Genomic DNA, 25,958 nt, shown 5'->3' with positions numbered 1-25,958 from the left:
ATGTGCAATGGCTACAATAATTTTACGATTCATGATTTAATAGCTTAATGAAGATATAACTCACATGCTCTAAAAACCACCCATGTGGAATGTATAATTCAGTGTTTTTAGTGTACTCACAGCGCTGTCCGATCAACGTCTCACTAACTTGAGGACGCCCCTGATGACCTCTGAACTCTGTCAGCCAGCAGTTGTTCCTTATGTCTCCCCCCGCACCTCCACCAACCACTAATCTACTTTATTTCTCTCTGGATTTGCTTTTCTAGGTCTTTCAGATGAATGGGACCACACTCCCTGCCACCCTTTGTGCCTGACTTATTTTTCAGAACACCATGTTTTTGAGCGCCACCCACCTTGTAGCACACACCACTACCCCAGTTCTCTTTCTTTCCGTGGCTAGATACTATTTCATTGTTTGATTGTTTGGGTGGTGCGTCTCGCCCATTACGCTACTGAGGGTGCTTGACTTAGTTCTGCTTTTTGGCTGCCGTAAGTTGTGCTGCTGTGTGCAATATGCAGTTGGGGGTGTGTGTGTTTTCTGTCCTCTTGGCATAAAGCTAAGAGTGGAATTGCTGGAATGATGTTTGTATTGTATTCTGTGGATAACTTTTTGAGGGAATGTCCAACTGGGTCCCAAAGTGACTGTACCATTTTCTGTCCCCACTGGAAAGCGCAAAGAATGCACATTTCTCCACATCCTCCAAAACCTAGTTTTCCATTTCTCAGATTCTAGACTTTTCCATGACCCCGCATCTTGCTATGGTTTTAATTTGCATTTTTTCCTAAAGCCTAATGATTCCTTGAATCTTTTCAGGTACTTTGGGGCTACTTTTCCTCTTTGGGGAACTATCTAGCCAAAGTACCTGGTTGTAAGAACTCTAATAGATTCTTATACAAGCCCTAACCAGAGACTGTTTCTCCCATCCTTTGAATTCTCTTTCCACTTGCAATTAAAATTTTTTTCCCTTCAGAATATAATCGACGTCTTAAGGAACGTATGCACCACAACATTCCTCACCGATTCAACGTGGGGCTGAACATGCGAGCCACCAAGTGTGCTGTGTGTCTGGATACTGTGCACTTCGGACGTCAGGCATCCAAATGTCTCGGTAAGCTCAGCAGCCATGCGTCTGTGCTGGGCGCCTGCGTGTCTCCGTCTGTAGAATCTGTCAGGTGGAGGTGATGTTTTAAACTGTCATGTAATGCATTCAGAGCCAAAGCTTTTCACTTCAGTGGGAGGACACTATTTTTTCCCTTGTTAAAGCAGTGACTTCAAATGGTGGCTTCAGTTCATGACTTCCAAGTTGATATGTAAAATGCTTCCATCTTGGTAATCTCTGTTCCCTTTGTGTCAGGCTGGTTTCTCCCCTCCTGGCTTGAACTGAACATGCAAACATGTTTGTATACATAGCTCATGGTGGGCAGCCTAGACCGAGGCCAGGACAGCGGGGTTGAGGGCGGCAGCTGCTTCCCCGGCACCCGGGAAAGCACAGGGATTACGTGTGCGCTCAGCTCCACCTGCAGTCGTTCTGGGGGTGGAGAAGCGCGTGGCCTGGCTGGAACCGCGGAGCGTGCCTTCAGACTGCTCCTTGCCCTCTTCTAGAATGTCAGCTCATGTGCCATCCCAAGTGCTCCACCTGCTTGCCAGCCACCTGTGGCCTGCCTGCTGAATACGCCACACACTTCACCGAGGCCTTCTGCCGTGACAAAATGAACTCCCCGGGTCTCCAGAGCAAGGAGCCCAGCAGCGGCTTGCATCTGGAAGGGTGGATGAAAGTGCCCAGGTACCATTGTAGGGTGGCCTGGGCCCAGGCAGGTGCCAGCCCGGAGGGCACAACCGCTCCCACTCTCCGTCTCTTCTAGGGAAGTGTCTTTGAGGAAGCCCCTCCACCTTGCTTCCGCTTGCCTCTTGAGACATTTTTCTTGCCCATTTTTCTTTTCCCAGGAATAACAAACGAGGACAGCAAGGCTGGGACAGGAAATACATTGTCTTGGAGGGGTCAAAAGTCCTCATCTATGACAATGAAGCCAGAGAAGGTAAATTAATGATTAAGGGGGAATGTCATTGCACGCGGTTAACCCAGGTCTTCCAGTGTTGGCGTGAAGGCTTTGTTTTTAGTTTTTGGTTTTATTTATTTATTGTTTTTTTTTTGACTGCCTCACAAGCCTTCTCTACTTTCCATTTTTCAAATTAAAAGCCAGATGACTTCTCTAAAGGTTATTGGTGCGATACTCAATCTATAGGTCTCCCCCTTGAAGAACCCGCAGGGTGCTGCCCTGAAGATTCCACCTGCTAAAACACCAGAGAACTTCCGCCTCAGTCAACTAGCCCATAAATCCGCATCGTCATCAGAAAGTTGACTGTGCCCCTCATCTGACACACTTTATTTTTTTTATCTTCCCTCTCTGCCTTGTCTGCACCTCATTTCCTTCTTTGTCCTTGTGCAACTCTTTACATGCTTCTCCTCCTCCTCTTCTGTTCGCCTCTGCTCTTTCCCCTCTCCCGCTCTGCTTCTCCCCTGCTCTGCCTCCTCTCCTCTCCTCTCCCCTTGCCTCTCCTCTCCTCTGCTCTGCTCTCCTCCCCTCTCCTCTGCTCTCCTCCCCTTTTCTATCCTCTCCTCTCCTTTGCTCTCCTCCCTTCTCCTCTCCTCTCCTCCCCTTGCCTCTCCTCCCTTCTCCTCTGCTCTCCTCCGCTCTCTTCCCCTCTCCTCTGCTCTCCTCTTTTCTGCTGTCATCTCCTTCCCTCCCCTCTCTTCCCATCCCCTCTCTTCTCCTCTGCTCTTCTCCCTTCCCCTCCCCTCCCCTCCTCTTTCCTCCCCTCTCTTCTCTTCTTCTCCCCTCCCCTCCCCTCCCCTCCCCTCCCCTCCCCTCCCCTCCCCTCCCCTCCCCTCCCCTCCCCTCCCCTCCCCTCCTCTCCTCTCCTCTCCTCTCCTCTCCTCTCCTCTGCTCCCCTCCCCCTCTCTGCTCTCCTCACCTCTGCTGTCCTCCCTTCCCATCCCCTCCTTTCTCTTCTCTTGTCTTCCTCTCCCTCTTCTCTGTCTCCTCCTCTCTCTCCTCTCGTTCTTGGTCCTGTTCTTTTGTTTTTCTTTCCACCCTTCTTCTTTGCATCAAGCTGGACAGAGGCCGGTGGAAGAATTTGAGCTGTGCCTTCCTGACGGGGACGTATCTATTCATGGTGCCGTTGGTGCTTCTGAACTTGCAAATACAGCCAAAGCAGGTGAGTGGGATCCAGAGGAGCCCTGCCCAAGAGGTGGGCGGGGTTTCAAATGGAGAGGAGCAGGATGGAGGCGTGGCAGTTTGCTCTGCCAAGACCTCTGTCTAGTCCCCCATCTTAGCAGGAACTCGAGTCACAGGCCTTGGTGGGATTCTGATGCCATGGCATTGTCCCTGTTGGAGAGAATGGGGCGGCATCCAGACCAATCCTGTGCTCTCTGAAATCCTCTAGATGTCCCATACATACTGAAGATGGAGTCTCACCCGCATACCACCTGCTGGCCCGGAAGAACCCTGTACTTGCTAGCACCCAGCTTCCCCGACAAGCAGCGCTGGGTCTCCGCCTTAGAATCTGTCGTCGCGGGTGGGAGAGTTTCTAGGGAAAAGGCAGAAGCCGATGCTGTGAGTATGCCCGAGACCGTGGGAGCACTGCTTCTCTTTGTAGAGAGTGTGGCTGTGGTCACCGACTGTAATGATGGGAATCCCCCTGCCTGACTGGGTTTCCTTCCTGCTCCGTCTGAGGACCACTGGCTACGGCTAGGGTGGTAACCAGGTTTGTTGTGTTGAAGGTGCAGGTTGTAGGCAGCAGTGGGATGTTTCTGCATCTCCCTCAGCAGCCCGTCAGGGCAGGGGGGAAGCTGTGGGGTCTGCCTGGAATAGCTTTCCTGTTTATGCAGTGAGGTCCTTGGGTTGCGAGCCAGTGAGCACCTGCCCTCCAGGAAGCGAGCTGTCTGTAGCCTCTGCAGCTGCCTCTGCAGCATCCGCTCTCCCACTTACCCTTCAGACACTGGAAACATCCGTGTGTTTGATAGGCACCGCTCCTCCTGGGACGGTCCAGGATGCTCACAGTGCGCGCTGCTCATTGGTGCTTCCTCCACTGAGGACCAAACAGCACTCTGCAGACACTCAGCAGTGGGAACGTTCTTCGTGAGCCTCCTGAAGAGGCATGTTTAGATGAATTGTGTCTCTTTCCACTCATGAGCCTTTTGCTGAAATGTACGTTAATGTGTGTACAATAGGCCTGGGACTGTACATCCTGTGAGCGGCAGCCTGTGTGGGCTGAGGTAAAGAGGGCTAGAAGCTCGCCTTGCTACGGACACCCCCTGCTTGGGTTCTGTTGCAGCTGAGGTGGGGAAGGGGCCTTCCTAACAGCTTGGTAACCCTCTAACCCTACACAGCTTTATCTTATTTCCCATCGCAGAACAGCCTTCTGTGCCTACGTCCCCCTCTCCTGTGTGTCTGCACAGTGTGGTGACTCTGAAGCTAATTAACAGCTGCCCTGGAAAAACCAACAAAACCATTTTGCCTCTGGGGCTTCAGTCAAAAGATGGGGCCAGAGCTTGGGGTTGTGGCTCAGCTGTCGAGTACTTGGCCTGGCACGTGTGAGGCTCTGGACCAGCGTGTGCTTCTGTCTCTGGATGGTTTGGTTGTAGACGGTTCTTACTCCTCTGTCTCCTCTTTTCTATTTTCCCCTCACACATGGACAGAAATTACTTGGAAACTCTCTGCTGAAACTGGAAGGTGATGACCGACTTGACATGAACTGTACCCTGCCCTTCAGCGACCAGGTACGATGCCTGGGCCCTGTCCCAGGGACTGGCCACAATCACACACTGTCAGGATGCATGGGGAGGGGGTCGGCTTTGTTGCTGCTAAGCACAGCGATTATATCTGTGGTCACGTGACTTATACTCTGTCTCTGGACTTCACCCCGGCAGGTGGTGCTGGTGGGCACCGAGGAAGGGCTCTATGCACTAAATGTCTTGAAAAACTCCTTAACTCACATCCCAGGAATTGGAGCCGTCTTCCAAATTTACATCATCAAGGACCTGGAGAAGCTGCTCATGATAGCAGGTGGGTGACCTGGTCACAGCCTCTCTGTCTTGGACAGTGCTTGGAGATCTACCTTTCAACCTGGAGATGTGCAGAGGCAGCCCTTGGCAGTGGACTGAACCAGCAGTGCCCCTCTTCCGTGTGACTCGGCTGATGAGCCCTTTGTCCACATTTGGTTCCCCCTCAGTGTCCAGTTTAGCTTAGTCTGGCACTCTCAAGGAGCACTGTGCCATTCTGCCCAGTGGAGGATGCTGAATTAGTTTTCATTGCTGTCATGAGGTACCTGAGACCAGGCGACTGATGAAGAAAAGAGGTTTGTTTACCCCACAACTCTGGAGGTTCAAAAGTCCATGTGGCATCGTGCTGGCGTGGTGCAAACTTCTCCTTGGCTGCATCACTTCATGCAGCTAGCATGGCAGGGGCAAGAGCTCTCACGGACTCCAGGGAGCTGCCTTCTGAAACCCAAGACCTCCCTCAGACACTGGACCTACCTGGTTAATTGTGTGTGTGTGTTTGCCCACATGTATGTATGTGCGCCCTATGAGTGCAGTGCCCATGGCCTCAAAGACTGGTTAAAGTCAAACTTGGTTGTTCTTTTTAGATAGGGTCTCAGGAAGCCCGGGCTGACCTTGGACTCCCCATCCTCTCTTTCCCAAGCAGAGGAATTCTGGGAATATTTCATTACGCCGGCCCGCAGTCCCTGTGTTCTAGTTGCCTCGGCCCTGCTGTAGGCCATTCCCTCCCGAGAGCTTGCCTCCTGCACATGATCGTGACGTGGCTACAAGATCCTACTTATGTTTATGAACGCTCAAACCCTTCCTCTGGGTTCACCCAACACATTTCACACTTCTTCTCCTCTCTGCATATATGCCCATTTTACCATCTGAGTTAATGTAGGAATGTCCCTGCCTCATTCATCAGCCTGTGAACCCGTGAGCCGGGGCCGTTCTGTCCACGTCAGTGCAGCATCTTTTATTCTTTGAACTTCATTACTTGTTGACAGGAGTTTTATTTATTTATTTGTTTGTTTGTTTATTTTAATTTTTGACATGGGTAGTGGGGAGTGGTGGTGTACATCTTTAATCCCAACTCTTGGGAGGCAAAGGTAGGCAGCCTGATCTAGAGATAGCCAGGACACTCAGAGCGACCTTGCTTTTCAATTTTGTTTGTTTGTTTGTTTCCAAGACAGGGTCTGGAAACTGTTTATAGCTCTGGCTGTCCTGGAACTTACAGGCTGGCCTCGAACTCAGAGATTTGCCTACCTCTGCCTCCCAAATGCTGGGGTTAAAGGCGTGTGTTGCCACCACTACCTGGTTTAAACGTTGTCTTTAAAAAAAAAAAAAAAAAAAAAAAAGTTGAGCTAGGTATCTCAGGCTGGCCTTGAATTTTTTAGAGTGACCTTGAAATTCCAGTCCTCCTGCCTCCCCTCCTGAGGGCCAGGATAGCGGGCAGTGCCCGTGCCCACCATCGTGATTGGTTCTCGCTGCTCCCTTTGTCTCTCACAACGTGGATCCCCTCATGGTTCCCTAACACATTCTTTCTTCCATGTTCTTGGAGTTTGCCTGAAATTCAGCCAACATGCTTCAGTTTCATGCCTGCAAAAATTTATCTATTCCCCAAGAAGCTGAACCAAGAAAATCAGCTGCTTACATTTCCGGTCTAAAGCCCGGCTGAGATGATGAACAGGTCAAGTGTGCTCTTTATCTGAGCATCCAAAAATGTTCCTCTGTCTGAATCTTTGGGTGTCACCATGGTGTTACCGATGGAAAAGTCCCTACTTATCTCATTTGATTGGTCTCTGTCAAAACTCAGGACAACACCCCTTTTCCCCCACACTACTGTATAAAGTTGACTGTAGGTTCTAAGAGGGCTGTGGCACATAGCAGAACTTTGTATGGAGAGTTGGACCCTATCCTCAAGGTATTTCCATATATACAGATATTCCGAAGTCAGAAGCCCCTTCTGCCCCACTCGTCTGGGATAAAGGGCGCCCCTGGTTCCTCCTCAGAGCTCCTGTGCTTTCTGATCGTGGGTACTCAAGTTGTCTTCGGTGGCATTTATGGCCTCCCCCTCTTGCTTTCCTCAGGGGAAGAGCGGGCCCTCTGTCTGATAGACGTGAAGAAGGTGAAGCAGTCGTTGGCACAGTCACACCTTCCCGCCCAGCCCGACATCTCCCCCAGTGTGTTTGAAGCTGTCAAAGGCTGCCACTTGTTTGCCGCTGGCAAGGTAAACGCCCCTCACAGTCTTTGCTGATAGAATGTTCTGGAAACCAACTCTGCTCCTCCTCCCACCAAAATTACTGAGTCAGTCTTGAACATTGGTTTTCACCATGTGCACCAGGAGCCTTGGTGTCCTTTTGGTAGTGACATAATTTGGGTGGGTGCAAAGTTTGCTCAGACTTCAAATCTGAAAGACATGTCTGAGGAGCAGGAAACAAATGGCGGAACTCAGGGTTCTAGAGTACATAACTATACTCTGAGCCTCTTGAAAATGATAATGCAGGGACAGGTGCACTCAGGAGGCAGAGGCAGGCAGGACTTTGAGTTCGAGGCCAGCCTGGCCTACATAGCAAGCTTCAGGCCTGCTAAGGTGTATAGTAAGTCCCTGTCTCAAAATAAAATAAAAATAATTTGGGGATAAAAAAGCAATACGATATGGGACCCATGTCTAAACTGAATGAAAGTGTGCTTATTACTAGAAATGTACAAAATCTAATTTAAGATATTTATTTGGCAGTCCCTCGGTGCCTGCCAGGAATTGGTTCTGGAACTACCACTTGCAATATATCAAAATGCAAAAATGCTCCAGTCCTCTCTGCTGAGCACAGTGATGGGGTCTCGTACTTCCTTCCCCACCTCTGTCATCCACAGAGGGCCTCACTAGCTCTGGCTGGCCTGGGCGGGGTCCCAGGGATGGAACTCAGGTCACCAGACTTGCGCAGTGAATGCTCTCCCTGCTGCGTTACCTCGCAAATCTCATAGCTTTCATTTCGATTCTTTGGGGGTTTGTGGTGCTGCTTTGAAGTGCAGTCTCATTCTGTAGTTCACGATGGCCTCAAACTCATGGCAGTACTCCTGCCCCAGCCTTTGAACTGCCAACGTTGTGGGCATGAGTGGCCATGCCCAGCAATTTTATTAATTATCAAAGAGGTACAACTTTGGGCTGACAAAGGCGACTCAGCTACACAAGCCTGGCGATCCAATATTGATTCCTGGAACCCATGTGAAAAGCTGGATGGCAGATTCCCTAGATCTGGGGAGAGTCCGCTCCTTGAGTTAGCCTTCCCCAGTTATATACTCTAGCACTTCCCAAGACACACCCCACCGCACCATGCTGGGACCTTGAACAGTTAGGGTAGAATTACATACAAATGGCCAGGAGTGGCTGGAGTCCCACACCAGGGTTCCGTGACTCTCCTCGGCCCCTCACCTGCAGGTTGGTGTCTGCAAGCAGGCACAGCTGATTTAATGAACTTAGTGACTCTTTTGCTCAGAGTGCAGGGTGGGAAAGTTGTCCACTGACCTGTGTCCATACAGCATGGCATGTTCATAGGCATGTATTGTACATGTATGTACATATATGCACACACACTTGGGCACACATGTACATGCACACTTACACTTTAGCAGCAGTTTTATGGAGATGAAATGTCATTTAATTTTTTTTTCACTTTCTATCATGTATTTGAGTATTTTACTGGCATGAATGTGCACCACATGCCTGGTGCCCATGAAGGCCAGATGAGCCCCTGCAACTGGAGTATGGCCAGTCACGAGCTCCCATGAGGCTGTGGGGAACTGCATCCCGGTCCTCTGCAGGGCAGCCAGCACCTTCACAGCAGCGTCAGCTTTCAGCGTCACCTTTAGACTTTGTCTGTCACAGCGTTTTTTTATTTATCATTATCTTTTGCCTTTGCCCTTTTTCTTCTTTCATTTAATTTCCCCTGACTTTTTCCTATTATTATCCCAGGTTCTTACTTAGTTCACTGGGTTTCATAGCATTTTCTAATACCAGCGCTTCAGACTGCTGTTGTAGCTGTACCTTGTAGCTTTGATGTGGACATTTAATTCTGATTACATTCCCATATATTTTAAATATTTTTCCTATGAACAATGAGTTACTTAGAAATGTACATGTTAATTTCTAAAAATAACTTTTAAAAACTATAAATCACTTTTATTTTATTGTTCAAAATACTAAAACCCATTTGAAATGTGCTTATACATTATAAAGCCTTATAATGCACTGTATACAGCCTCCCAGAACAGCATTATGAATAATTTACATTTTTCCTCTCTGTTCCTTCAACTGCTGACCTTCAGTTTATGGCTGTGTGTGGAATGGACATGTTTTCACTCTTGGTGAAAGACAAAAGCCTGAGCGTAAGAGGTAGAAAAGAATAGATGTAAAAGGCCGTATTTACAGACCCTACCGAAACCTTTTCCCTCTAGACACAAAGTATATTCCTTATTTTCTTGTGTCTGTGACCAAATTCCCAACCAGGAGACTTACAGATGGATGGATTTCCCATGGTAGTCAGTCCACCCCGTCAGGAGAGGCATGGCAGCCAGAGCTCACATCAGTGTGGGTCAGAAGGCAGAGACGCTGGCACCCTTCAGGCTTCCTCCTTCTGCCCTTCCTGTAATGGTTATTGTTAGTAGCCAACTTGACGGACTCACCACCTGGGAGGAGGGCCTCTTGGCTTGGGGATCACCTTATGTAAATCAACATGAACCTTTGCCTTAATTGTGGGCCAGCTCCTTCTCTAAGCAGGGATCCTAGGCTGTATCCTAGGAACAAAGCACACTGAGCGCTAGCGCACGTGCATTCAGAGCGCTAGCGCATGCCCACCTGTCTCTCGCGCCTTCCACCTCTTCAGCTAGCCACAGGCTGCCCCAGGGCGAGCCCTGTCTCCCTTGCCTTGTAATGTCAGAGAATTTTATCACAGGGACATAAAAGAAATGGGAAAGGCTTGTAACCCTGCCTGAGGTGCATGTCCTCTGTGGTTCCAAATCATCAAGTTGACAGTGGAGATGAACCACGTCATTTCATTTACAACCTACTCCCTCCCTTCCTCACGCCACCCAGTCCTCTCCCATTCAGGGCAATGTCAAAAAGTCCGTCTCCACCCAAAGGCACAAATATGTGAACTGTGAGGTGTCACGTAACCACTAGACCATCTCTCGATCCCAGCTAAGGCAGTGAGTGAGTCTCAGCCAGGGGCGATTCCGTCCTCAGGGGACATTTAGTAATATCTGTAGACAGTTTTGATTGTTACAACCAGAGAGTGCTATAGACGTCTGATGACCAAGGCCATGATGCCCCCCTTCCGCCAGTGTACAGACCGTCTGCCTCCATCACAGGATGATCTGGTCTGAACCATCCCCAGTGCTGGGACCAAGACTCTGCTCATGTCTAGGTTTACGCCGAGCTCCGATTCACGCTGGTGACGCGGTCTCTTTCCTATCGTGTGTGTCCGTCCTCCCCCCCCCCCCCCCCCCCCCCCGTGGCCTTCTAGATCGAGAACAGCCTCTGCATCTGTGCCGCCATGCCGAGCAAAGTCGTCATCCTCCGCTACAATGACAGCCTCAGCAAGTACTGCATCCGGAAGGCAAGCTAACTAACGGCCCAGCCTCCCCACCCCCAGGGCCTGTTCCTCTCTGCTGCCCAGAGCATGGCCCTGTCCTTCCAGGAAGAGCCAGAGCCTGTGGTCACCAGGAGAGCGACCTCTCGCTTTCCTTCTCCTGCTTGGGATCTGGAGGTGGATGGAGGAGGCGTCTTTCTGAGCTGACAGGAGCAGCTTTGTCTTGGTTAGCGGTCCCCAGCAGCGTCCACCTCATCTCCCTCAGCGTTCAGAGGTCTCTGGGATAAGGGAAAGCCATCGCTGGCTCTGTTTGATTCTCCTCAGGACAGAGTGCTGTGTGGAGGAGAAGCATTCTAACCTTTAAATTAACCTCCCATCTGGAGGCGGTGTTTCCTGGCCCCAGACTAAGTGTGCTGTGGCTCATGCCTGGTCACGTCACGATAATACCCAGAGCATGAAAAGATATGAGCTATGTGTGGAGGTGGTTGTTAGTGAAACGGTCTCATGGTGGGCTTGTCAGCAGTGTTTGTTGACAGCCTGTGCAGCCTGTGTATTGGGATGGAGCTGGCTACCTCAGTGTTTGGTAAGAGAGATATTAAGGCTGGGAAAGAGAAAACTTTTGGTTTTCCTACCCTCTCCTGGTAGGGTTCTGAGTCTGTTTCCTCACACTCGGCAGGGAGCCGATGGATACATTTTCCATGATGGTGATGATTAAAGTTTGAACTACTGGCTTCAGGCAAATGCGATTCTGGGCCATCGCTTTAAGAAAACATGCCGGTTACGTTTTGTTTTGTCTTAATGATATTTGGATTGGCCTAGAAATGACTACAAATAATGAGTCAATTAAGACAGGAATGCAGTGATACTCTATGGCTAATACAGACTCAAATTAGAAACCAGCAAATTACAAAGTAGCCCAAAGGAGGACGCTAAGGCCAGGCATCCCTGCTGCCAGTGTTAATAGTTGGTTCTCCGCTCCTGGAAGAACGTTTTTTGGTGCTTTGCCTGTCTGTGGAAATGGTGTCTCACCCATTTGGGACTTGCAGATCCCCCTTGTTTTCTGAGACTGCCTGGGCTGGCATAGAGCCACAGTTATTAGGTAGCGAGCAGGTTGTATGTCATCTTGGCAGGCATAGATGAGAGGCTAGAGGCTCAGGCAGAAACAGCCGCAGAGAGGAGGTGTCCTGTGTCATCTCTGTCCCTCTGTGCCCCCTCTTCTCAGGAGATAGAGACCTCCGAACCCTGCAGCTGTATCCACTTCACCAATTACAGTATCCTCATTGGAACCAACAAATTCTATGAGATCGACATGAAGCAGTACACGCTCGAGGGTACGGCCGTGGTCTTCCTCCCCACCCCACAGGGCTCGGGCCTCGAGGAGGGAGGCGTGGGCACCGATCCTGAAGCCCCGTCTCACCTGCCTTCACAGAGTTCCTGGACAAGAATGACCACTCTTTGGCGCCCGCTGTGTTCGCATCCTCATCCAACAGCTTCCCCGTGTCCATTGTGCAGGCGAATGGTGCGGGGCAGCGGGAGGAGTACCTGCTTTGCTTCCACGGTCAGTCCCCAGCCTGGGCCCTTGCGTTTCCCTTGGTCGGCAGGGTGGGTCCGGCCAAGGGGCAGGAAGCCCTCGGTGGCTCCCCCTCCCTTCATCTTTTGTCACTCACTGCCTTCCTCTGGATTGGTTTTTGCTACTTTTTCTCTTGATACTTTCTTTCTTTTAAGTTCTTTTTTAATCACTGGGTGTTTCTTTCCCCCTTCCTGTCTCTGACTTTCTCCCTCTTCAGTCTCCTGTCTGTCTGTCTGTCCATCCATCTTCCTTCTTCCCTCTCCCCCTTTTCCCACTTCCTTCCTCCCCTTTGCCTCAGTCCTCTTGCTAGAATAAATTTGATTGATGAGATAACTTTACTTAAGAAAATACTCATTTTAGGCCTGGCGGTGGTGGCCCACACCTTTAACCCCAGCACTCAGGAAGCAGAAGCAGGGGGAATCTCTGTGAGTTCAAGGCTAGCCTGATCTACAAAGTGAGTTCCAGGACAGCCAGGAGTGTTACACAGAGGGACCCTGTCTAGAAAAAAAAAGAAAGAAAGAAAGAAAAAGAAAAAGAAAGAAAAGAAAAGAAAGAAAGAGAAATATCCTCATTTTAATTTGAGGCAATGGTTTTGTGGAAGCCGTCTGGCTGTAACAGTCCGGTTAAACCTGGTCAGTTGTCCCTGGGGTTTGTTCCATGTTCTTCTGTCATAGCATATGTGGCCTCTGGAGCTAACACCTTACATGTTCTTGATACTTTTCAGAATTTGGGGTGTTTGTGGATTCTTATGGAAGGCGTAGCCGCACAGACGATCTCAAGTGGAGCCGCTTACCTCTGGCCTTTGGTACGTGAGGTACCGGGTTGGGGTGCGGGGGCCCCTATTTGCTGAACTGTGTCCTCGGAAAGAGCTGTGCGGAATTTTTGGCTTCAGTCTGCTGCTAGTGTATCTAATGGACTTAAGTGGCATGGACGGTATTTACCTAATGTGTCTGTGGAGAATGTGTAAATCAGGTCTCCCAGGCTGCATTCCAGCCTGTTTACGATCTCAGGATACAAAAGGGAATATTCCCTGTGGATGAGAAGTCATTCTCAAGGCTGTGTAGTGCCCCTGAGTTGAACACACAGTAGTTAATTCTGACTAGGCAGAGCAATGAGGTCACACGCATTCATTCTGTAAGAAGAAACACTGTGGTGGGCATCCTTGAACTGGCGCTGAACACACAGGTTGTATCCTTTGGTTGTAAGTGTCTAAGTGTAGAGTGCGTCAAAGAACAAACACACATACATGCAGGTCCATAAGACAAGACCGTGTGGATATTCTACAGCACACACACACACACACACACACACACACACACACACACACACACACACGGTAAATAAATAAATGTATGTAACCCATTCTGGAACTTGGTGGCTTATAGCAACATGCATATTACCCATGACTCTGGGTCAGCTCAGCTCTGCCCCTCATGGTGTCAGTGGGGTCTAGAACAAAGTGCAAAACCAGCCTCAGAAACAAGGAGAAACAAGGTTGCTTTTCTTTTTGCTGGCCATTGGGTTGGGGGTCACTCACTTTACTAGAGGCCATTGTTCCCCTCTATGTAGGTTCTTCAAAGAGTATAAACAGGAGCTTCATGGCCTTTCACATGCAGGGTTCTGTTGGCTCTAGCAGGCCAAGAGGACTGCCATGTTTGCCTGAGGGCAAAGTCATGGCTTACCACAGGAGCAGCAATGAGGCCCAGCTTTCCTATCGGGAGAGCAGGACCTGTCCTGTCTTCTCTAGTTCCAGTGACTCTGTCATACAGAGATGAGTATTACCATATAGCTGGCATGGCGGCACACACAGGAAGGTCTGGAGTTCAAGGCCAGCCTGGGCTACACTGGGAGACCGTATCTACAAAATGAAACAAATAACAATGACAAAAACCCACAGCAAAATCTAAATACCTATCTATCTTATAAAAACTTTACTTGGAGAGGCTGGAGAGATGGCTCAGCAGTTAAGAGCACTGGCTGCTCTTCCAGAGGTACCTGGATTGAGTCCCAGCACCCACATGGTGGCTTACAATTGTCAATAACTCTAGTTCCAGGGGATCTGACGCCCTCTACTGGCCTCTGAGGACATCATGCACAGACATACATGCAGGCAAAACATTCATATACGAGGAGGGTGGGATCTTTAAAATCTTACCAAGTAACGATGTCGACTGAGCCACAGGAGACGTCTCTCCCGTGTCCATCTCCTATTGTCTCCATCTTGTTGCCCCAAAGGGAAGAACTTGGATGAGTTTATCGTCTTCCCCGTGTTTTATCAAATACAGGCATACAATAGACATCTCCCCATCCTGAGTGGCATGTTCCTACATCCTGAACTTGTCTTGGTTGGCCAGTGCACGGTTGTAATGCAGGCCTTCCTGCTGCGTCTCTTACCCTGGGCAGAGCTCCCTAGGGACGCTGTAATTTACCTGACTAACTCCTGGGATAGAGCTGTTGCTGACGCTGTGGCAGGCCACGAATGAACCAAACCCCTGCGATTGTGCTGTGTGGGGAAGTCGTCGTGGGGTACCGGCTTCCTGGCCACTGGTCCTTTTGCAAGTCTTGATTTTCCTTCTTCTATCTTTCCTCCCCCGTCTTTGTTTTTGTTTTGTTTTTTCCTCATGCTCATCCTCCATGGTGACCCTGCAGCCTACAGAGAACCCTATCTGTTTGTGACTCACTTCAACTCACTGGAAGTAATTGAGATCCAGGCACGTTCCTCCCTAGGGTAAGCATTTCCCTCCATGCTTTGCGGACAGGTTTAGGGGCAGGAATGCCGTGCAGCGATGGAGGTCACTAGTAATGATGTCTCCTCTCCTATAACCCTGCAGGACTCCTGCCCGAGCATATCTGGAAATCCCAAACCCACGCTACCTGGGCCCTGCAATTTCCTCGGGCGCCATTTACCTGGCCTCCTCTTATCAGGACAAGTTGAGAGTCATATGCTGCAAAGGGAACCTGGTGAAGGAGACCGGCACTGACCAGCACCGGGTGCCCTCCACCTCCCGCAGGTACTGCGCCCCCCTCCCCAGGGCCACGTGAAGGCGGGGGACATCAACCACACTTCAGTTTGCAAGCATCTCAGGTATTGTGAAGGACTCCCGGTCACAGGCAGGGGACTCCTGATGTCGCCCCGAGGGTGTCTTCAGTGATTCTGCTGAGAACAGTTCACACTTAGACTCTGTTGCTTTGGTGTGTGTCTCTGTCATGCCTGCTGCTGAGCCCCACAGAGATGTGTGGCCCCTCCTTCCTGCTGCTCAAGCCCAGTGCAGGAGAGGGACAGCTGGAACCCGAGTTCTAGTCCTGATGGGCCTGCAGCCTAGACGTGGGACCAGGATGGACTTCCCCAAAGAAACAGCAAGGGAGTGATATCAGGAGGACAGGGAGGCAGGACATACAGGGGAGGTCCGGAGGTGTGAGGGGTGGCAGTGGGCCGTGGCTTGCTAGGCCCTCTGTGGAGCCTGAGAACTCTTTAGAGGTAATTTTTTTTTTTTAATTTTTCGAGACAGGATTTCTCTGTAGCTTTGGAGCCTGTCCTGGAACTTGCTCTGTAGACCAAGCTGACCTCGAACTCACAGAGATCCTCCTGTCTCTGCCTCCCAAGTGCTGGGATTAAAAGCGTGTGCCACTACCACCTGACTAGAGTTTAAATTTTTTGTTTTTAACTTGTATTTATTTTGTATTGGTAATCTAACCCAGGGTATAGAACCCAATGAACACAAAAAGTATAAGGTAGTACAGTCTCCTGGGTTCCTTTTCTTTCTTGTGTTTAATAAAAAAATTAAATATTTATGTATTTATTTTTTTTGAGACAAGTTCTTCCTGTGTAGCCTTGGCTGACCTGGAACTCATGATAGATCAGGCTGGCCTCAAACTCAGAGACCCATCCTCCTCTGCCTCCCAGCTGTGCTACTATACCCAGCTTGAATTTTTTTGTTCAACTTTTATGTTATGTATATGAGTATTTTGCCCACATATGTGTGTGCGTGGTACCTGAGAAGGCCAGAAGGGGGTGTTTGATCCCCTGGAACTGGAGTTACAGACATTTGTGACCTACTGTGTAGGTCTTAGGACTGAACTCAGGACCTCTGGAAGATCAGCCAGTGCTCTTAACCACTCCACTCTAACCATTCTCCTCCTTAATTTTTGTGAAGTAGCCACGCTGCCCTGAACTCCTGGCTCTAACAATCCACTTGCCTCATCGCCAGACCTGGTTTCTCTTCTTGTTCCTCCCTTTCTCCTCCTCACTCCAGCACCACCCAGGAAGGAGCCAGTTTTATAACTTGTGTTTCTATTTAGAGATCTTTCTGCATATATATGCGCACAAGCTCGTGTTTGCTATGCCATAAAAGTAATCCCATGTATTAGTTTGTTTTCCGATTCTGTGACAGAATACATGGCGCTGGGTGAAGTGTAAAGAAGGCTCATGGTTCTGTTCTGAAGTCAGGGGCCCACATCTGTCAATGTCTTGAGGGTGTGCAGGGCATCAGGTAGTACGAAACAGAAAACCACACGTGTGTATACCTTCTGTGTGCACCCTGCTTACTTGTTAAGACTCTGCCTCCACCCCTTGATAGCACAGTTAGATTCCACTCCAGCCCTCTTCATATCTCACAGTGAGGACTAGAGAGGGGCTCGGTGGTCACAGAGAACTCACATTTCGTTCCCAGCACCCACATTGGGGGCTCACAGTTTCCTGTAACTCCAGCTCCAGGGGGTGGGAAGTAAATTTCCACCCTGAACTCTCAAATGGTCCAGGTCACGCTGAGTTCTCTAATGAGATAGCTGCTGGGGTGGCCCTTTAAAGTCGGACATTTTTGGAGACGTATCCAGTCCCTACCAGTATCTAAGTTTAGAACATTTTTATCACCCCCAAAGAAGTTTGTTTTCCTCTGCTTCAGTGCCTGCTGCAGGCACTTCCCACTGCTAGCGAGGGCTACTGTTAGGCTGCCCAGCAGGGTCCTTTCTCACTCCGGAGCCCCAGGCCCACTCCAGCAGAGTTCTGAGTGCCAGTGGGCCTTTTCAGGTCAGATATTGATCCTTTTCTGGAAACGAGCTTTGGGATCACTTCAGACATTGCCCGACTGCAGATTTTTCACAGTGACTGGCTACAAGTCCGCTGGCTTCCACTCTGCTGTAGATCTGGAGCGGGGCACGGGCACAGAGCGTGCTAAATTGTCACTGAGCCATACCAAGTTTGGTTGTCTTGCAAAAATACTGTTGGATTGCTGCAAGCCAGTTTCGCAATGTGGCTAGGTCAGCATGCTTGAGTGTACACGCATGCGTGTTTCTCGACAGGTCTGAGAATTGAACCCTGGGCCTGGCATACTAGCCACTGAGCCACCCTTGACCCCAAACTTGCCCAGTGTGGTTTTAGTCAATCCAGGACCTTGATGGAAAACCTGAAGCAACAAATGACCAGGTGCTCCTAGTTTGGTTCTGAGTCGTGTGAGGTTGGTGTTGCCAGTCTTTGTGTGGCTGCTCTTTGCTCTCATGGAGAAGTAGGACCTCAGAGGTTCTCACTCCTCCATTCTAGCTTCCTTCCCTCCTTCTGACGGAAGGGGCTGTGTGTGGGTGCACACCTGTCCCTTGATGTCTTAGCAGTGACTCCAGGGCAGTGCAGGGAGTGGCTCCTCCTCCTCCTCTCCTGCTTAGCTGTTGTCCTGTTTATTTATTCAAATGCTCTTGCCATAGACATCAGCAGCTCTCTGGGCCTCCACTCTGCTGCTGCAACTTCCACCCCTTTGAAAATCAAGAAGTCTGTGGGCTACAGCACCAGAAAATCAGAATAGAATCCTGAAAGGTGCTGCTGAGTCTGCCTCCCTGGGCTGGACCCGCTTGTAGCTCCATCAGCTGGGTGTAGAAGTTGCCTCACCTTGGCCCAGAAGACTAGGAACCAGAGCCACATAGTGCGGATCTCTGGGAGTTCGAGGCCAGCCTGATTTTTGATTTACAAAGCAAGTTTCAGGACAGCCAGGACTGTTTCACAGAAAAACCCTGTCTCGGGGTGGGGGAGGGGGGAAGAAGCAGCTGGAGATGTTGGTCCACAAAAGCTCTGAGATTCAACACAGGGGACTATTTCATTGACCTATGATTTTACTTTTCTGGACACTTCTACCCTGTACACAGCTGTGAGGATCCCTGCCAGGTGCCAGGCATCCCATCTAGGGCTCCGGAGAGCAGTGCTGAGGGTGCTTTCTTTATTCCCCAAAGGGCCTATAATTAGGTGGGTGAATGCCAAGGGTTCCAAGACACTTTAGATGTTGTAAAAGGCAGACACATCTTCAGTATTCTGATGCTGTGCCAGGACAAGCTGCCTCTTACTGACGAATAGGAGCCACCGTTCTGAGATGTGGTCCTGATTCCACTGTTGCAGAAGTGGCAGAGTACAGTGCACACTTTCCTGAGCCTTAGCGTGTCTTGCCAATGGCCTTACCTCTTTATCGGTGTGATTTTAATTGCAGGGGTGTGCTGTAAGACCAGTGTGCACTCCAGGCCAGCGTGTACCCCTAAAGTGTCTAGAATCTTGGTGTCATCTCCAAGTCATACAGAAAGGGGTCCAAGTGTTGGGTTAGACTTCCCCATGGCCTTGCACATTGCTCCTGACCCCTTGTGATCCCACTGTGAGGGCCTGCTTGTTCCGTTGTCCGGAAGGGCCCCAGCTGCTGTGAAATAGCAATGTGGCTTCCCTGGGGGCTGCCAGGCAAGTCCCACCCATACCTGCAATCAGAGTTCGGCTACCGTTCTGCTTATGGAATGGTCTTTTCGCTCCTGGCTGCTTTGGGTGGGCCGGTATCTGTGACTGGCTTGGCTGGCTGGCATTCACAGCAGGCCCCATTTTCCTGGTTTGTTTAGCAGAGCAGGGACCATAACTCTGCAGAAACTATAAAAGGGACGTGGTTGCTCATGGGCCATTATGGATGTGGAGATGGAAGACCGCCCACTTGGCCTCAAATGATGAGTGCCCTTTTTCCTCTCATTAATCTCAGCCGATGCCCTGAATGGCCTTCTCTGAGTCCCTGGGCACAGCACTCTCCTGCTAGCCGTATGATGGCCCCCGTGGACACATTCCGGAATTTCTCTTTCATTGCACATGGGCTTAATGTATTTCTCCCCTTCTTCTGTCTCTCAGAGCTCGCAGCTCGAGCTGTGTATAGACTTTGAGTTCTGGATGTAGACATCAGGTCCCTTCTATTTAATACCACAGAGAGGTGGAGTGGGTGGGGCTGGCTTTCAGGGTGTTTATCTGAACCACCAGGTAGCCTGCATGGGAAAGCCAGGCCACGGCATAAAGCTGTTCATGGCCAGCTGGCCACAAGCTGGCCTCTGAAAGCTCTGTCTTCTTCCAGCAGGTAGCTAGGGCGCCGGATCTGCTGAAACCTGGATTTTATCCAGGCCAGGGAGGATTGGATTAATCCTACCGAAGGTCCCACCCAGTATGGGGGCGGGGGGTTGTAGCTCCATAGTAGATAACTTGTCTGGCATGCACAAGGCCTTGGCTTCAATTTTTAGTACCACCAAGGAAAGCGGGGGGAAAGGCCTTGTGTTCTCAGTAGATTGGGGAGATCAGAGGTTGTTAATGGTTAATCTCTGAGCCAGGGTGAACTAGCCAGACTGTGTCTGTCTGCCCTGCTTGGTTTCCTGATTTTATCAGGTGTCATCCCTCTGGGAACTGTCAACCTTCTGAGCAACTATATCAGGTGCCACAAAAACTTGGAAAGCCCCCTGCAGAGAGAGGGAGAGGTAACCAAACAGCCGGCACAAGGCTGTTATAGACCCAGCCCGACGGTGAAGGTGGCGGTCTTCCTCAAAGCTCTTCTGTTGCACCAAGAGCCTTGCTGGGCCCCTGATTCCTGGGTTATGACAGGCCCCGTTCCTAACAGGAGACTTCTGGGAAATACTCGGTTGGTATGATCGAGTGTGGAGATCATGACACCAGACTGACCCCTCTTGGGTGTTACCTCTCCACCACCATGCACTTCCCTGTGCAGTGAGGGCTCTGCTCTCTCAAGCTTGTTCCCATTTGCTGGTGTTTGGAGATGGTGAGGCAAAGCGCAGAGGGCTTAGCCCAGGCGTGCACATGGCGCATGCGCAGCAGGTGAGACCTGGCACCGACACCTGGAAGCTTGCGTTTCTTTTGTCCTTGTCCTCAGGTCTGAGCTTTCCTTTAACCCCAACCCTCAGGGGCTGAGGCAGGAGGATCATGACTTTGAAGCCAGCCTGAACTTTACTTTATAATGCGTTCTAGGCCAGCCGGAGCTACATAGGGAGACCCTGTCTCAAACACTAAACCGAACAGCCTGAGCAGCAATGAGAAGAAGCTTGCGGATACTTAGAGGGGAAGGGAATTGCAGCTTTGGGGCTGCGGCTTCTCAGACCCCTGACTCTCATATTGCCCCCAGCAGTCCCAACAAGCGAGGCCCACCAACATACAATGAGCACATCACCAAACGTGTGGCCTCCAGCCCAGCGCCACCGGAAGGCCCCAGCCACCCCCGAGAGCCAAGCACACCCCACCGCTACAGAGACCGAGAGGGCCGGGCAGAGCTGCGCAGGGACAAGTCCCCAGGCCGTCCCCTGGAGCGGGAGAAGTCCCCAGGCCGGATGCTCAGCACGAGGAGAGAGCGGTCCCCAGGGAGACTGTTTGAAGACAGCAGCAGGGGCCGGCTGCCTGCGGGAGCCGTCAGGACCCCACTGTCCCAGGTTAACAAGGTGAGGCAGCGTCCTGAGGGCTGCACAGCTCTCTTGTAGCCAGAAGCTGCCTCTTGGCTGCTGTTGTAAAAGTGAGACTCCATCACTGTGGCTCAGGCTATGGGAAGTAAAAGCTTAAGAAAATACTATTTATAATATTTATTGAAGGTGCTTCTACCACAAATGACAACATGTGTGATTAGGGGGAGGGGGTGTGCACACCTCAAAATGTAACAGCTACCAAAGGCAGTACTAGTGGCTTCTAGGTCTACTCTGTACATACAAACAAATATGCGTGTGTGTCCCCTGTAAGTACAAATGATAGCATTCTAGATATTTTCAGACATGCAGGCAAACTCATGTATTGTAGACACTGATATTTTTCTCTAAGTTTTCCAGAAACTTGTAACTGTGCTTTGCCTTCTAGAACTGTGAGCTTTTTCAACGTCTGCAGTGGTACCCGGGTGATGTTTAGGATAGTGTCTGAATCAGTAGATGGAGATCTTGAAGTGGTAACTCATGAGTGTGCACACGGGTCCTGGGGTTCCATCCTTCTTGGTGGACTGTCCAGTTTCTAGAGCCCACTCTATCTAGAGGTACCAGCTTCCTGTCCCCTGAGGATGATTTTCTGAGTGTCTCTGTCCTGCTGATGCTGCTACAGCACATGGTCAGGACTTCCGGTAGAGAAAGAAGAGAACAATGTAAATGTTTCCTCATTAAAACTGAGTGTGCATATGTGTGCATGCAACCGTGCAAATTCAGTCTGGTTGTTTTGGGTTTTTTTTTTTTTTTCTTTCAGTAACTGTTTCCTGCCTAACCCCATGCCTTGAGGGCTGGCTCTGTTAAGTTGGCACCACCGTCCACCGCTGGTGGTACAGGACAGACACCATTAAGTCACACTTGCCTCACACAGCGAGTCAACAGTTGTGGCCTTGGACGCTAAAACCCCTCCTATTTGTTTTGCTCCTAGGTCTGGGACCAGTCTTCGGTATAAGTCTCAACCAGAAAAACCACCTCCTCATTCAGTCTGCAGGACCACACCACACCCTGGGTCTCTGCTGCAGGGGACCCCAGCGCCCGTCCGCTCGACCCACATTCAGCACAGCTGGGTCCAGACTGTCCTTGGCACGGATACCCCCATGTACAAGGGGTGCAGATAGCCAAGGCCCGTAGGCGCTGCTGGCACTCGGTGCCCACCCCCGGGCGCCTTCCCGCAGTCATCCTTTGCACTTTGTCACTCGTCCACTCATTCAGAGACTTTTGTACTTAGCTCCAGCCTGTACCAGCTCATCAAAGGACGCCAACCCGGACTGTGGCCGGAGTCTCCTGCTACTCCGAGATCCTCGGGTTGGTGGTTTTTCTTTGCTTTTTAGTGTTTTTTTTCTTTCTTTTCTTTTTTCTTTTCTTTTTTTTTTTTTTTTTTAAGACAACAAAATTCTTAGTAGATTTGGATAGCGACGTATTTCCTGTTGTAGTCGTTTTTAGCTAGATCACACCATCAGGTCTCTGCCACTGAAACGTAGCATAGAAGAGTCCCCGTTGGTTGGCTAACCTCCCGTGTTCATGTAGCTTCATTCTTGTTCTGGTCCAGTCTCATAGATGGCCCTGTTTGACGCAGGGTGACATCGTAGCCAAATGTTTACCGTTCTCATTGCCTTTTATGGCCTTGACAACTTCCCTTCCCACCAGCTGAGAATGTATGGAGGTCAATCCGGCCTCAGCTCGGAGGCAGTGACCTGGGGCCAAGGGACCTCATCGAGCTCTACTTCCCCACCCCTCAGCGTCATCTCCCCAGCCTGCTTCCCCAGCTTTCCATGTAGCTTTGGCCAGGAAAGCACGCAACAGACTTGCTGCAAGCCCAGCATTAACAGGCCTTGGGGTTGGGCCTGGGACCGGGGCACCCACCTCCTGTTCTGAGGGTTGGCATGTTGCTCCTCACTCCTCTGGAATGGGGAGGAGACCTGTCTGGGAGCCCTGCATGGCGGATCACTGCATGCGCTGCCCCTGACCTGGTTGCCAATGTACTGCTGCCATCCCATAGCCCCACCAGGCCAAGACCCTCTGGTACCTGTCAACTAACTGGCCACACAGGCTGCAGTTTGTAGCACTGGACACACAAACAAAAACAAAACGCTCAAGCCTTACGACCAGAGAAGGATTTCAGCAAACCACACTTCTCCCTCAGTTTCCCCTCCCACCTCTGTTCCCTGCTGACTTCAAGAATGCCTGTGTGTTCACACAAAAACCCAGCACGGTTCTACCCCACGAAACTGTGACTTCGCAGATGAGCCTTTCCCTAGGGCTGGACCTAAGACCAGGACATTGGAGAGAAGCCGCAGCTCAACTCTTCCAGCCCTGTGGGGCTGGCGAGTCCCCCCTTAGGTGCAGTGCGGCTTGCCCAGTCTCTCTCCACGCTCTTTAGAGTGGGAATTCCTGGCAACTGGATAGAACCAACGTAGAGGCTTTGCAGTTGGCAAGCTAACTAGCGGCCTTACTTCTGCCTTTAATCTCCCACAAGGCCTCTTCCGCTTTGGATTCTCCATGATTCTTAGGCGTCCTCCACAACTAAGGCACCTCCTAGGTAGGCTGAAAGGTAGACCCGTCCCCACCACAGCCGGTGACCGTGTCCACAGTCCATGTCACTTCCCCGATTACAACCTGTCCTAAATGCCGGCTCCTTCCTGCTCGTCTCTGACCTAAGTGCTTTCTTGTTTGAAACGCCCGTGAACCCTCCATGTCCAGCGCCCTGCCGCTGTGTTTTATGTGTGGCTTGGAATCTCTGGGGTTGTGTCCCCCTCCCCGTTCCCCCAGGGCAGATCTGACTGACTGTTTGCTGAAGTTTTTGTCTCTTGGTCCACAAGTATTTGGAATGGTCACTGATACCTGGTCTTCAGTCTTGGCATTTCATTTAGGACCTCCACGAGAAATGGGCACCGTGAGCCCTGACCGTGTATATTGCGCATCTCATCTGTGAAGTGCTTCCTGCTACATAGAACTAGCTCAAAAGACTGTACATATTTACAAGAAACTTTATATTCGTAACAAAAAAAAAAAGGAAATTGAATTGGTTTCTACTTTTTTATTGTAAAAGGTGCATTTTTCAACACTTACTTTTGTTTTCAACGGTGGTAGTTGTGGACAGTCATCTCCGCCAGAGTGGGGAGCTCTCTGTGTGACCACCGAGACGCCAGCAGGAAATAATCGTAACCCGAAATCGCCGTCAAAAGCTTATTAGCATCAATAAGATTCTAGGTCTCCAAAAGTACAGGCTTTTTCTTCATTACCTTTTTTATTCCGAACGAGGAGAACACACGGACAATTCCAGATCCACCTTGAGAGGAATGAACTTTGCTGTTGAACAATAGTGAAATAAAGCAATGATCTCAAAATGTTCGCTCCCTTGGCATCTTCTCTCGTCAGAGACCATAAAAAAGCCACGGCCAAGGCCAGCACAGGCTCACTGGCACAGCACCTCCGCTCTGGGGTGCCGCTGGGTGAACACTTGGTTTGGGGAGTGCTCCTGTGAACCAGGTGCTTGTGATTAAGGTCGTTTTCTAGGACAGGGACCTGGGAAGCAGCTCAGACAGCCACCTAGGCTGCTGTAAGAGGATTAATCTAGAACATAATAGCTGTAAGGCCGCTAACCAGGAAAACAGGTCAACACAGGATCTTTCTTACCCCGTTATGCTGAGGCCACTGCGAACTTAATCCTGCACTTCTCTTCAGCGGGGGCTCGGGTAAAGGTGGCTGAATGCTTCCGGCTCTGACTAGACGGTTACTGTTGGCAAGGTAAACTCTGTCCACTACATTGTAGTTTATGTAAACTGGACTGGTCCAGAAAAAGATTTTTCTCCCCCCATCCCCGCAATACCTATGCATTTAATGCATTTGATCTCTGATTAAAATACAACACGGTGATTGGATATAGTTAAAAGTTGACTTTGAGGGTCAAATCTAACAGGCTTCGGATGGGAGCTACAGAGGCTGTGTTCCTTGTGATTGTGAGAAAGACAATGGCTCAGGATGGAGGAAGTGAGATGTTGTAACTTCCACAGAACAAACAGAAAAATGCCATGAGCTACCAGCTACTATGTCAGTTACTAGCTTGGCTGCCTTAAAAATGAAGCAAACAGGGTTTGACTCCAAAAGGAGCTTGCTCAGAGATCTTTTGGACCTGAAGGGACTACCCTACAAAACAACCATGAAATCACTCAGTCACACTATAAAGTGAGGCCCAACCCTTGACAACTTAATTCTCACCAAACTCAAGACACTGACTTCATACCGAGTTTCATGACTATGAAACTCTGGGTCCCTGGGGCCAAAGTGAGAGAGATAGTCTACTTAATTAAGGGCTGAGTAGCTAGTCTGCAAAAAAGGACCTTTTCGCCAAAGGTGGGTTCAGAACGCTTATGAAGACCCACAGCAAGAGATAAGGCTGCAGGGTGTGGTGGCGCATGCCTTTAATCCCAGCACTCAGGAGGCAGAGGCAGGCGGATCTCTGTGAGTTCGAGGCCAGCCTGGTCTACAGAGTGAGTTCCAGGACAGCCAGAGCTACACAGAGAAACCTTGTCTCAAAAGACAAAAGGGGTGAGTGGGGGGGTGGATGAGACTGGCCCTGCAGGGGTGGGGCAGCCGAGCTGAGCTTCCACCATAATTACATTGTCTCCTTGCAGTTCTCAGCCGAGACCCTACAGATTGCTAGAGTGACAGTGATTCTAGGTGACAGAGTGAGTTTTGGTCACCACAGGTATGGGTTCTGAGTGATACCCAATGGGGAGAGGGTCGGGGAAGCACTATAAATGCCCTGTAATTCCCCGACAGACTTTGTCCCCCATAGCAAAGAATGAGAGAAACTCTGCTCTGGCTTTCCAGTCAGAGGCAGATCTGATCAGATCGTTCTTGCTGGTTTAAGTGCTGCTTATTCTGTCGGAAACCATCAAATGTTGTACCTGTTTCCTTGAAGTTGAGGGGGCTGTGGGTGGAAATACAGCACAGCAATGGCTGCTTCCCCTTGGGTCTGTCAATGAGTAATAGAGCTGTTTGCCCAGAGGGGTTATTAGAGGT

At 50.2% G+C, this 25,958-nt stretch overlaps 1 protein-coding gene across 12 annotated transcripts in view; it reads left to right on the top strand.

Moving 5' to 3' along the window:
* Window positions 1–24,280, top strand: part of Cit (citron rho-interacting serine/threonine kinase) — a 176,468-nt gene extending 152,188 nt beyond the window's left edge. For 4 of the 12 annotated variants that reach the window (XM_085681443.2, XM_048422937.3, XM_048422932.3 and 1 more), the window contains exons 33-49: window positions 972–1,109; window positions 1,604–1,784; window positions 1,946–2,037; window positions 3,113–3,217; window positions 3,446–3,615; window positions 4,233–4,277; window positions 4,701–4,781; window positions 4,932–5,067; window positions 7,133–7,272; window positions 10,565–10,657; window positions 11,853–11,961; window positions 12,060–12,188; window positions 12,925–13,005; window positions 14,850–14,928; window positions 15,032–15,211; window positions 20,603–20,912; window positions 21,862–24,280. In XM_085681443.2, the coding sequence (XP_085537569.2) occupies window positions 972–1,109; window positions 1,604–1,784; window positions 1,946–2,037; window positions 3,113–3,217; window positions 3,446–3,615; window positions 4,233–4,277; window positions 4,701–4,781; window positions 4,932–5,067; window positions 7,133–7,272; window positions 10,565–10,657; window positions 11,853–11,961; window positions 12,060–12,188; window positions 12,925–13,005; window positions 14,850–14,928; window positions 15,032–15,211; window positions 20,603–20,912; window positions 21,862–21,885 (2,093 nt within the window). In that variant the 3' untranslated portion in view covers window positions 21,886–24,280. The remainder of the gene's footprint in view (window positions 1–971; window positions 1,110–1,603; window positions 1,785–1,945; window positions 2,038–3,112; window positions 3,218–3,445; window positions 3,616–4,232; window positions 4,278–4,700; window positions 4,782–4,931; window positions 5,068–7,132; window positions 7,273–10,564; window positions 10,658–11,852; window positions 11,962–12,059; window positions 12,189–12,924; window positions 13,006–14,849; window positions 14,929–15,031; window positions 15,212–20,602; window positions 20,913–21,861) is intronic. The other 8 variants (XM_085681459.2, XM_085681453.2, XM_085681428.2 and 5 more) reach the window with 3 other exon arrangements.
* Window positions 24,281–25,958: the final 1,678 nt, after the last annotated feature.

The sequence above is a fragment of the Myodes glareolus genome, chromosome 2, assembly GCF_982192425.1.
Source record: "Myodes glareolus chromosome 2, mMyoGla1.1, whole genome shotgun sequence".
Taxonomy (NCBI): domain Eukaryota; kingdom Metazoa; phylum Chordata; class Mammalia; order Rodentia; family Cricetidae; genus Myodes; species Myodes glareolus.
This window is presented reverse-complemented; position numbering and strand designations above follow the sequence as displayed.